A 12859-nucleotide genomic window follows, 5' to 3' on the forward strand; every position below is an offset into this window, starting at 1 on the left:
CAAGTAGATTTTCACTTGAAATAAGTATAAATCTGCCAGTGGAACAAGATTTTTTTGCTTGTAATTAGAAGATAAATCTTGTTCCACTGGCAGATTTTTCTACTTATTTCAAGTGAAAATTTACTTGAAACAGGTGAAAATGGTCAAATAAGTTATTTTTCTGGCGATGACTCTAAATGTTGAAATAGCAGTAAAACCAGATTCCAAGATGGCTGCCCCGGTTGTAAACAGTAGAAGAGAGCTCTGTAAAAATTCGTAGCACTTCATTCTAGTTTTGGTCACACTAAATCAGTCGTATACAAGTATTGTTCGGCATATATATGCTGCTATAGTGTAATTTACATTTTTCATGTGGTATATGCGAACTACAATCTTGTTTTCCTACTTTGTAACTGGAACGCTGATAACTCGGCTGTGACGTCATTCCCACTTCCCAGTTCCGAGGTAAATGGAACGCAGCATAATAACAGAGAAAAATGCCCCTCGTCGTCGGCTCGGCTGAGTGAGGTTTGCCTCTGACAAAGAAACAACTCTCTAGTCTAAAGCGGTTCGCAACAAGGTCAAGCCAGAGCCAGAGCCAGACTTACCTCGCTGCAACATCGGTGTTTTAAATCCTACAACGTGTTATTGTTGGAGCCAAGGTCGCAGCCCTTGCGTTTGCTCGTTTCTCTTTGAAAGATCGCGAAGGATACAATGTCATCCGCCCCAGAAAACACAAATCCCTACAGTGTGTAGTCCATTTAAACCCAATTTCCAACACGATTCATGTCCTGCAACGATGCTGCCAGTTATGGAAAATGTGCACACACACACACACCAAAAAAAAAAAACACTGGTCTGGTCACGCACATACAAGGCTGAGTTTTTTTGGGGAAAAATAATCCTCACCAGAGCTGGTTTTATAACCACAACCGATCGGACGCGTGAGTTGCACCCCAGCAAGTCGATCCAGATTGCACAAAAGAAAAGCCTGACAATGCAATTTACCTGTTAAACCAGCAGCATTTGTTAGGGGTAGGGGGGTGCATCGACGGATCACATCCTGCAGCGATCTGAGCCTCGAGTATTAAGCCTGAATTATGGCTCTGCGATAAATCGACGCAGAGCCTACGCCGTAAGGTACGCGCACCGTACGGCGTAGGCTCTGCGTTGGTGTGACGCGGGACCAAAAATCATCCTTTACCACTTTTCCTGCGCTGCACGACGACGACGACCTCCCCGAGGATTCACACTGCCCGTGCAGCACACTTTAAACTATTCAAATTATTACTATTATTACATTCTAATAATAGTATATTATCAATATTATTATTATTTAAACCAGAACTTTTGTGATCCAAGTTTTTTTTTCTTTTTTCTCCTCCCAGTCTTCACGTTTCTTGGTGTTGTTGTTGAATAGTCACCTAACCCCCATTCATTCTAACCGAACAAAAGCGGACTTACCTATGGTGTCAAGTTGAGAAAGTCTTCTACTTTTCGACAAAAGTGTATTAGAAATCCATAGGAACATTTACGTGACAGAAAAGATGACCCCTGGTCGATGCAGGTCGGTAAAAGTGGTTTTCGCAGAGAGCTGCTGTTCGCCTTGTTGAGCGGCTCCCACAGCTTAGCCTCGCCCCGCCCACAGAACATGACTGACGTGACCGCCTTGGCCCCGCCCCCTCTCGCCCATTGGTGGAAACCGTTGATTGACAGGTCAGAGTAACAGCCGATTGGTTGATCCGGGAGGAAAATATCTACAGTAAAGTGTATCGAGTGATCCTATTGGTTGGGTGTAACAATACAGAGAGAGGGGGAGAAAAAAACTACAAAAAACTACATCTCCCAGATTTTGAGTAAATGTGTATGTTCGATATGTGTCACAAGAGTAGCTGTTAAGTTTTGGATTTAAAAATACGCGGAAATTTCCCAACGCTGTCCCATCAGTCCAACCGAGGTTCAGTATCTTACATTTAAAAAAAGATTTACAACAAATCTAAAATAACTACCTGTCAACTTACAAACAATTAGGTGTTCAGAATCTGACAGGCCGACCTTTATTGACACTGAAATGCTGTGTACTACTTCCTATGTATGTAATTCCTATAATCAGTACTCGAGTTGTAAAAAAAAATCAGGGGGGATGGTGGATTTTATCATATGGGGACAGATAATTTGTGCTGATTACAAATAATATAATATATTACAAATAATAGCACTGACCAAAACCCCTGCAGAAATACTGCAGGAATGACATAGCAGCAGTTAAATGCAGCCTTCTGTAAGCTTTAAATATCCACTGGGCTTACATCAAATACATCAAAACACAACAATAAAAAACAGTTTTCTGAACTTATCAATATGACTCTGTCCTTCATAGGATAAGTAAAATGGATCACTGCAAAAACTCAAAATCTTAACAAGAATATTTGTCTTATTTCTAGTTAAAATGTCTCATTTTAGTAAAACAAATCTAATTACACTTAAAACAAGACTCATCACTGTAAAAAACAACAATTTTAACTTGTTTCAAGTAGATTTTCACTTGAAATAAGTAGAAAAATCTGCCAGTGGAACAAGATTTTTTTGCTTGTAATGAGAAGATAAATCTTGTTCCACTGGCAGATTTTTCTACTTATTTCAAGTGAAAATTTACTTGAAACAGGTGAAAATTGTCAATTAAGTTATTTTTCTGGTCTTATTTATCTGGTGATGACTCTAAATGTTGAAATAGCAGTAAAACCACATTCATTGATGAAATGACATAAGGGATGGAAAGGGGGGATGGCAGTTTTACAGGGGGGATGATTTGGACCGTTTTTATTTCAGGAGGGATGCCATCCCCCCTCATCCCCCCACAACTCCAGTACTGAGTATCTTACATTTAAAAAAAAGATTTACAACAAATCTAAAATAACTACCTGTCAACCACTTCCAAACTACAATTAGGTGCTCAGAATCTGACAGGCCGACCTTTGTTGACACTGAAATGCTGTGTACTTCCTATGTATGTAATTCCTATAATAGAGCCTAAATGAAAACACAAAAGGGAATTAAAGCACACTTATTTATTTTAAATATTTTCAATTTATATACACATCGATTGTCTTCAAGTGAAACATTTACATTTTCTTTTAATTTGTCATTTTCACTCATGGGGCTCTCCTTCCCATCCTGCTCATCTTTAGGAAAGTCAATTTTATATCCCATTTTTAGAATCAGAATCAGAATCAGGTTTATTGGCCAAGTCAGGTCAAATAAGACAGGGAATTTGACTCGGGTTGTTTTGCTCACTGTATAGTATACATGCAATATGCAGTATCTATACAAATGACAGCTCTTAAAAAAAAGTGAAAGGTGTAGCACAATGAGGTAGACAAGGTGATTGAAAGGTGCACTGTTACAGCATATGATTGTTTACTCTGAAACATATTTACAGATAAAGATAGATTTAGAGATATTTACACGAAGTCTTCGATTTTTTGGCAGACATGTCTTCTCTCTCGTTACATCTATCCATCTGATTTGTTGTTCCAAATTTGTTCCCGTTCTCACTAGTCTCGCGAGAACTGCCACCCTGGCTGCAGCAGATGGCAGTTCTCGCGAGACTAGTGACAATTCAGTTTGCGGTTTAAAAATTATTACATTATAAAACAGGAATTTAGGAGAAAATACTAACACGGGAGGTAAAATACGGAAGGTTTCCGGACAAAACGTGAGACTTGACAGGTATGGTCACAAGATGTAGGGGGGGTTATTTTTTCCAGTGGCTGAGACTCGAAGCTCCCACCGGCTGGTGAATTAGAATTGCAACAAGTACATTAGATGATTATTATAATTGTTAGAATATTACTGTTATTACTTCTGTCCTTTTTGTTATTGTTATAATAATTGATTATTAATCAATCATATCATTATAATTATTTTTGTTACTTATTTTCCTTTTCTTTTCTGAATCAATATGTGTATTTTTTATAGATTGCCATTATTAATACTTATTACTGCTTTGCTATGTTCAAAGAGGATTGTGATATTGATAAAGATAGATATTTATTATTATACTTTACATTCCTTATTTAATTGATTGATTACCCCCTTCTCTTACTTTATTTATTAGTTATTAATTAATTAACTATTATTTTATTTATTTACTTTTTGGCTGCTGTCGTGTGGTAATTCTAGATTATATTAAATTACATTAGATTGTCTTTTATTTCTCCCTCAATGGGGAAATTAACTTTGTGCAGCAGCAGTACACTCAACACACACATGCAGGGAAAGGGTAAAAAAAAAAATATTTTTCCAAAATATAAAAAGTACATTGGAATGAAAAATAAAAAGTAGTGCAGTACGGGAAAGAAGGAAAAACAGTGCAAAAAAGCAGGTAGGATGTTTATGAGGTAGACAGATATTGCACATGTTTTTTTTTTATTATTTATAATTTTTATTTTCAAAATGAAGACAGGGACAATAAAACAAAAAGGTTAACAACACAAGAAGAATAAGCAAAATAAAATATATATATATTATTCTCAACTTTTGTCTAATGACAATCCAAGGGGCGAATTGGTCATTTTCATTATCTTTGAGGATTGCGGTTGCCTTTTCCATTGATAATAAATCTAAAAAGTCCTTCAGCCAATTGTATTTGTGAAAGCAGTTTGGTTTGCGACTCTTCCAGTTCATGAGTATTGACCTCTTCACAGACAGAAAGGCGAGAGCAATGATACGTTGCATAATCTTCCCATACACGTTCTCCACTGCACTCCCCAATAAACATACAAGGACATTGAGGAACACGAATATTCAAAATAGCTTCCAAAATGTCAATGACCTCAGACCAGAATTGTTGGACAACTGGGCAGAACCATAGCAGATGTATAAATGTACCAATCTCACCACAGCCATGCCAGCACAGTTCAGAGACATTTGGGTCCATTTTTTTAAAACTTGTGTGGTGTGATATAAGCTCGATGTATCATTTTAAATTGTATAATTTTATATCTCACACAACTGCAAATAGATATTGATTGCTTTAATATTAGGTTCCACTGATCTGAAGTGAGAGATATTGCACATGTTATTGTTCGTTGCTACTGTGAGCAGAAAACCATCATACTCATACACATGTGCTTGCATAATAATAATACATTTTATTCATAACGCACTTTATATTTAATAATCTCAAAGTTCTACAGAGCAGAAAAATAAAACATGACATTTAAAAAATATATATTTAAAATATACATACATATACGCACTCACACATTCACATACACGGTCACAAACATTGATTTTTTTTGTTTTGTAGGGAAAAAAAAGTTAGGGTTAGGTTATACGTCCGCCTTACTGCGCATGCTCCGTAAATTCACCAAAGCTTATATAAGCAGCCCGTGACAGACGTTTTGTCTCGTCACTGTGCGCAGCGGCATCGAGCAAAGAGCCTGTCGCACATGGACCTAATATGATTTCAAAGTGCGGAAGTCGCGGTCATATCGCATACCTCGACTAGACTAACAGATTTTAATTTGGAAAAGGAAGAAATAAACGCTCTACAGTGACATGACCCTGCGTTTATGTTGGCCCGCTAACTAACTAGCTGTGTGGCTAACCCGGAACTGGAGACCGCTTGTTATCTGACACACGGCAGCCCAGGTGGGTGGAGTTAATCACGCATCATATCAAACTCGCTGTCGAATACATGTTGAAAGTAAAAGTAAAAGTATGTACATGTAAAAGTTTCTTATTTTTTTTTCAAGAATTCTCATTTTTCTTGTACTGATGGTCAATACTCCTTTGTGCAAGTTGAAACTAGTTTTTAAAAAGCCAACAAGAACAAAAATAAAACCCCTGAATGAATCTTACATCAGTCCAGGGAACTAAGATTGAATTTTGATTAAAAAAAATAGATACAAAGCCATTTTGCTTGTTTTTTTTGTTTATTTCGGTAATGTTTCTCCCAAAATAAGAATGAAAATACTAAAGAAATGAAAGAAAACAGCAAATAAACATGACGTTAATGCCAATATTGCATTAGACCAAAATATATAGGCAAGGCAAGTTTATTTATATAGCACAATTCAACACAAGGTAATTCAAAGTGCTTTACATCAACATTAAAAGCGGCAAGACATAATTAGACAGTAAATAACATAAAATAAAATGATAAGAAAAGAGGTAAAATAATAAAAAGCACAAGTTGTTAAAAAGTAAGGGCAGTAGAGTACAACAAGTAAGTATTTAATTTAAGATTAGATTGTCTTTTATTTCTCCCTCAATGGGGAAATTCACTTTGTGCAGCAGCAGTACACTCAACACACACATGCAGGGAAAGGGTAAAAAAAGTAAAAAAAAAATATTTCAAAATATAAACAGTATATAGTAAGTAAGGGCAGTAGAGTACAGCAGGTAAGTATTTAATTTAAGAGTACGCTTCAGTAAACAGTAATGTTTTAATCCTGATTTAAAGGAGCTGACAGTTGGAGCAGACCTCAGGTCTACAGGAAGTTTGTTCCACCGGTGAGGAGCAGAATAACTGAACGCTGCCTCACCTTGCTGGTTCTGGTTCTTGGGAACCACAACAAACCAGATCCAGATGAACCTCAGGGGTCTGGGAGCTTCATAGGAACTAACAGATCAAGCATGTATTTTGGTCCAAGACCATTCAGGTCTTTGTAGACCAGCAGGAAGATTTTAAACTCTATCCTTTGATTCACTGGAAGTCAGTGTAGTGATTTCATGACCGGTGTAATATGGTCCAGTTTCCTGGTGTTTGTAAAGACTCTGTAAACAAAATATAAACAAAACAAGACTGAAAAGGTGTAGGCTGAAGTTTAGCTTATTACCCTTTTATAATCAATTTATGTCAGCTCCTACATATACCGATACAGAGCAGTAAATCAATTAAAAGAAAAACATTTCATATACTTTTTGTATATTGAAAAAAATTCTGTATACTGCATATACCTATTAAAGTTCAGACACTTGCATAAATACTCATACAATATGATCATACTTAATGAGCACCTTGTTCTTCAATATTTTTTTTAAATATTTGGTATGTACTGCACTCTTTAATTTCCATCTCCAAAACATCCCACAGATTAACCCAGATTAACTGAAACACATCTATGTTTGACATCCGTTCTGTTCTTTATTTTTGTGAATTTACAGCTTCCTCTCAGTTCATAATATACACTTAAATATATATATATATATATATATATATATATATATATATATATATATATATATATATATATATATATATATATACACACGCATATACACGTCTTTGCTGAAACATCCGTTCTGTTCTTTATTTTTGTGAATTTACAGCTTCCTCTCAGTTCATAATATACACTTATTTATATATATATATATATATATATATATATATATATATATATATATATATATATATATATACACGCATATACACGTCTTTGCTGAAACATCCGTTCTGTTCTTTATTTTTGTGAATTTACAGCTTCCTCTCAGTTCATATACACTTATATATATATATATATATATATATATATATATATATATATATATATATATATATATATATATAATATAAGCACACATATACACGTCTTTGCTGAAACAGCTTCTGGATACAGTGTGATAACAGATAAGCCTTTTACGTCAACAGTGAAATCAACAAGTTCATTAAATTTGAGCATCTGACAATTAATAAATAATTTATTTGTTGGTTCCTGATTATAATCAGCTCAGTTGATAACTCTGATTGCTCTTTTTTGAAGCAAAATAATTGGATTTATGATTGTTTTGTATGAATTCTCCCAAATATCCACACAGTAAGTAATGTATGGTAGTATGAGAGAATGAGAAATTATAGTATTTGTAATGCATTTGTATTGAAAAATTATTTTGCTTTATACAAAATAGAAATAGACTTAGATATTTTCTTTTTGATATAATCAATATGCGGTTTCCAACAAAGTTATGGTCAATGACCACTCCCAAAAATGTATTCTCGTAAACTTTCTATTTCTATTTTGTCTTTCTTGATTTGAACCATTTTGACTTTACGATTACCAAAGATTATATATTTAGTTTTATTTACATTTAATGAAAATTTAATTTTGATTGACAATCTGACTTTTGTGGTACATGTTGAAGAAATAACTTGAATTAAAAAAGAAAAGAAGCTGAAATTGGCCTTTTTTTTTCTTCTAAGGCAGATAAGAGACTGCTTTTATGCAAAGGGGGGTTAAGGTTGCTGCCTTGTACACTTGGAATCGCCTCCAAACTCAGTTGAACTTCAAGAGATTGCTGTCATTATATGACTTTTGAATATCATTTTAATGTTCTATATGCGTGCTCCTGGTAGATTCATATACAATATATGCATGTCTTATGTTATACCTGCTCATCATCCATGTTTATGATTTACAAAAACTGTAAAAGTGTAAGTGCCTGTAAGTGATAATTTTAGAGTTGAATATTGGCAGTCTTTGCAACGTTGTTGGCATTTTGTGGTGCTTATGCACCTATTTTATGTGTATATTATGTTTTTTGAACTTTTATGCTGTTCTTTTTTATATCCTTGGTTGAATAGAGGTTAATACACTGACTTTTTAGTTGGATCTTTATAATATTTCAGAATGAGAGTACATTAGATAGTTTTAAACTAAAAACCATAGTTTCATTATTCATATTAGTTTGAGATAAGCGTCTGATTACACAATGGCAGGTCAAAGTAATGGCGTCTGTGGTATTGCAATTTTGAAAATGAATTGCATGTTGATTTGAGAGAGGGATTAACTACCTAATGACATTTTTGGGAGTGATTACGAGTGACTAGCATACGGTTAAAAGATAATTGTGTACTGCTAAATCACTTCTCAGTTGCTGCTGTGTTTTACCACGGAAGTGGGTGTTTTTAAGTCATCTAGTCATGTGAGCTGTGTGACACCACTTACATGGGGATTTTATGGCTCTGTACTTGTATCTGCCTCAGCATTTTTCTGTTTGAGTATAAATGCATTATTGGAACTCATGTGACATTCAAAATTTATATATAAGTCTATATATATTTATATATATGTTTCTGAGTTGGTTTTTAAAGAAAAAAGAGAGCAGGGGAGAGGAAAAAATGGGGAAGTTGTTACATCCTCTTAAGTCGCAACTACTAAAATTTTTTATTCCTGGTGTGCCACAAACCAAGAAACATTTCTGCCTCAGTTGCTTTGAATATTGAAGAAAAACACATTCATACAATATTTCAATTGGTTGACATAGACATGTATTAATTTCCACTATTTTTTTCACACACAAACACAGGTCATTCCCTAACCCTAACCAAACTCACCTTTACCACTGCAACTGCAGAAAAATGAGTTACTGAATGTATGTTTTGGATTTGTGCACCTGAAATGAAGAATTTGACAAGGGTGTAAAATATGGCAGGTGTGGTTTGTGGGCATGCGGTTGGTAGCTTATAAAAATTGAGTTACTCTGTTGTTTATCTCCACTACTGTGCTCACAGACAACTTTACAAACAAAATTTTTATTTGCATTTCTCATCATCTCCCCTTTTGTATTTCAGTTATCTACCAGAAAAGTCAGTAGACTATTTAGGGTTTTGCTTGCAAATGGCACATTTTTTTTTATCTCTTGTTTTTGAAGAATCTAGAAGCATGAAATGGAAAATCATTTTGAGAAGTTAAATCTTATACCTTTTTTTTTTTTCCATTGTTGTCCTCGTGTTTTTATAAATATATTTTACACATCGACACATTGCATCAGGTCAAAATGAGTTTAGTGTTGTGTGTTATAAACGACAGCAGATAACTGACAATTAAACACAGCTGGCATCAGGCGTCATCAGGCGTTTACATATCTTTACTACTTCTGTTTACTCTAGTGAGATAGCTGTTTTTAGTCGTACAGAGCCTATTATCACAAAGTCTTATTTAATGTCCAGTTCATTTTGAGGCAGGATGATGATGCTGGAACCTGCTGCATCTGATCTCATTAAATCACTTTTAATTTTTTCATTGTCTAATATCAACCAACTAAATTTGGGACGTTACACACATCTGGGTATTTTGATCACTTGTGTTTCTGAAAAGTAGAGTAATATCTTCCTCTTATGAGACTAAGTAAACAATACAATTTAATTGTCCTGTGTTTTTTATGTTGTTGTAACACCACAGAGTTGCTATCTAATTTCGTTGTTCGCACTGCTTATAATGACAATAAAGGAATTGAATTGAATACAGCTTGAAAACAGATGTATTTTATTTATTATAAATTGTTTCCTAATAGTAACAAAGAAGGCGACGTGTCATATCCTGTCACGTCTTGTCATTTTTGATAACGACATTTCGACATTTCAGTTCTTGAGAAGTTAACCCTTAACAGCTCGGACATTTATCTCTTTGTCCTTCTTTTTATATGGAAATCTAATGCCTTTTATATGACATGTTCTCAAAGGGGGGGAGGGGGGGTGTAATTGAGTATCTTAATTTTTTTGTGTGTTTGTTCCTTGTCTTCCAGTGTAGATTTGAGTCATCTAGAAGCGATGGACGACCCCTCTGAAACGGCTTCTAACCGAATTTTGCTGGAACCGTACAAGTACTTGCTGCAACTGCCAGGTGAGCTGTTCTCGCTCATTGGTTGCAGGGTTTGGGAGTGATGGAGGCCTGCAGCTGGGAAGTCCCACACATTGCTCAGGCTCACGAGTCCTGTACACTCATTGGGCTGATCTCTGACAGATTTCCTTCCTATCAGCTGCTCTGGGCCATTAGAAAAACAAAAACACAGAATGGGGTGATTTTTATTTATTTTCATTTAAAGATCAAATAAAAATTGTTACTGCTTGTAGGCTTTAACTGAGAGAATATTTATCACCATACTGGTTCCCAATTAAATGTTTTATTTTGTGGAATTAAGGAATGAAAAGATTGGGCAAATGCATGTTCTCAGTGCAAGATATTTGTTTGGAATAGAAAATGACCAGTCTACACAATTCTGGAGAGAAAGTGTTGCATTATAGATGCTTTCACAGGCCAAAGAGCAAGTCAGAGGAAGTAAAACCTCCATCTCTCACCAAGTCTAACATGCAGGAGTTTCTGTTTTCTATATATTTACTGTAGACAAGTTTAAACCATGATTATTGAATATAAGGTGATAGTGTTTCCAGGCAAGTGTTGAAATAAAGTTAACAGATAATTTGTTGGCTGGCCTGGAAATGTGTGCTCCACAAATGAGTTCAAAACGGCAAATCTTTGTAGTAGTTTTATTTATTTTAATAGCATTCTGTCAAAGCTAGAAAGAATCTCAAACCAATATTGCACTTCTGCAGCTGCCGTGGGATAGGACTAATACACCGCCTGCAGGAGAGAGATATTACAGCTCTGCATTAGTAGGCTTCACTATTGTGGATTATTTAAATTTAAAAAGAAAATGTGAGTGGGGCTGTCAGAAATATTTGGGTAGCCACTAATGCAGTTGTCTGGTTCATCGTGTGTGTGTGTCCCACGTTGTTGATGTCTGTACCAGACTAGCTTCATATGCCTTGACTCCATTGTTGTGTCATCTGTGCTGCGAGCACGTGCACCAGACACTTTTCTCCTCATATCACTTGTATCAACAACAATAGCCATGTGAGACCGTACTGACGTCAGAGATTCAATTGAGGCAGAATACCAGGAGTTAAAAATGGATGCTTTCTTCCATCCTTGTTAATTCATTCATCCCACACTGCTGGTGTTTTGCTGACCTTCTGCCTGCCTGCGGAGAAATCCTAACTTCCGTCACACAACACTGAGCACATCCACACAGGAAGAAAGCCACAGGAATCCTGATGTCAGTTCTCATTCATGTCACACAGCCATGTATCGGATATAGGTTTGATCTAGGACCACATACGGGTGTGGTACATTTCCAGTCTGAAAACTGAAATTGACAATCAGGCTTATCAGGTTATAGTCCTTTCAATATTGGATATAGGTTACTTCACCTAAGTAATGTGGACGCAGCCTTAAACTACAACATGAGCAAGTAGGTAACATCTTAAAAGAAAAGTACTGAATAGCAGAAAACTTCTTTAAGTCAATTTCTCTGGGAATGCCAAAGATAAAAGAAGTCATAGTGCTTACAGTATTTTTTTATTTATTGCAGATATAACAAATGATTTGCTTTTTGTTTATTGCTACACTAGCATTCAGATTCACACAATCAAAACAACTGAAAGGGAAGTAACTAAAGCAGTAAAGCACTAAAGCAGTAATTTCTGTGTAATAAAAATGTAAAATTTTCTTTGAATAAGTTTTTGTAATTTATTCTCTGTGCAGGAAAGCAAGTAAGAACAAAACTCGCCCAAGCGTTTAACCACTGGCTCAATGTCCCAGAAGACAAACTACAGGTGAGAAACGTGTCAAGCCTCTTTACTTTAAAGGTCATCCCATGAGTTCTGTTTTCAGACCCTACACGGGTCAAGAGATACTGTACTTGGATATAAGATGATGTTCAAGCAACTGAACATTAAGAAATAAAAACAAGGAAATAATATATATATATTTTTTTTTTCATAATTCATTTCATTGTTCACATATTATTTAATTTTGTTTGGATACAAAACAAGCAGAGAGGGAAGAAGGGTTCAGAGCTGCAGACTTTAGTGTCAGTAAGTCATCGTAATGTTTGGTACCGCTGGTGACCCAGTTTACTTTGCATGTAGTCAGTTGAACAACAGTTTTTAGATTGACTGCTAGAAGGCAAAATCTATCGCTTCATTTTATGACTTTAGAATTTCCTTACGTGCCTTGACAGTTTTTTTGTTTTTTGTTTTTTTTTAGTAACACAAAAAAGCAAGGTGTTGCTCAGATAATTAACTGCTGAACAA

General features: G+C 35.3%; 2 protein-coding genes across 5 annotated transcripts in view; one reads left to right on the top strand and one right to left on the bottom strand.

The window, feature by feature from the left end:
- arid4b (AT-rich interaction domain 4B) overlaps nt 1-1601 on the bottom strand; it is a 51869-nt gene extending 50268 nt beyond the window's left edge. For all 3 annotated transcript variants that reach the window (XM_061746166.1, XM_061746165.1, XM_061746164.1), the window contains exon 1: nt 1444-1601. The gene's annotated coding sequence lies outside the window, so the exon portion shown is untranslated. The remainder of the gene's footprint in view (nt 1-1443) is intronic.
- Nucleotides 1602-5369: 3768 nt separating this feature from the next.
- The window catches only part of ggps1 (geranylgeranyl diphosphate synthase 1), a 28270-nt gene continuing 20780 nt past the window's right edge, over nt 5370-12859 (top strand). Inside the window, exons 1-3 of one of the 2 annotated variants that reach the window (XM_061744686.1) lie at nt 5370-5634; nt 10510-10607; nt 12309-12379. In XM_061744686.1, coding sequence (XP_061600670.1) covers nt 10535-10607; nt 12309-12379 — 144 coding nt within the window. In that variant the 5' untranslated portion in view covers nt 5370-5634; nt 10510-10534. The remainder of the gene's footprint in view (nt 5635-10509; nt 10608-12308; nt 12380-12859) is intronic. The other variant, XM_061744687.1, reaches the window with a different exon arrangement.

Source organism: Cololabis saira, chromosome 17 (genome assembly GCF_033807715.1).
Source record: "Cololabis saira isolate AMF1-May2022 chromosome 17, fColSai1.1, whole genome shotgun sequence".
Taxonomy (NCBI): domain Eukaryota; kingdom Metazoa; phylum Chordata; class Actinopteri; order Beloniformes; family Belonidae; genus Cololabis; species Cololabis saira.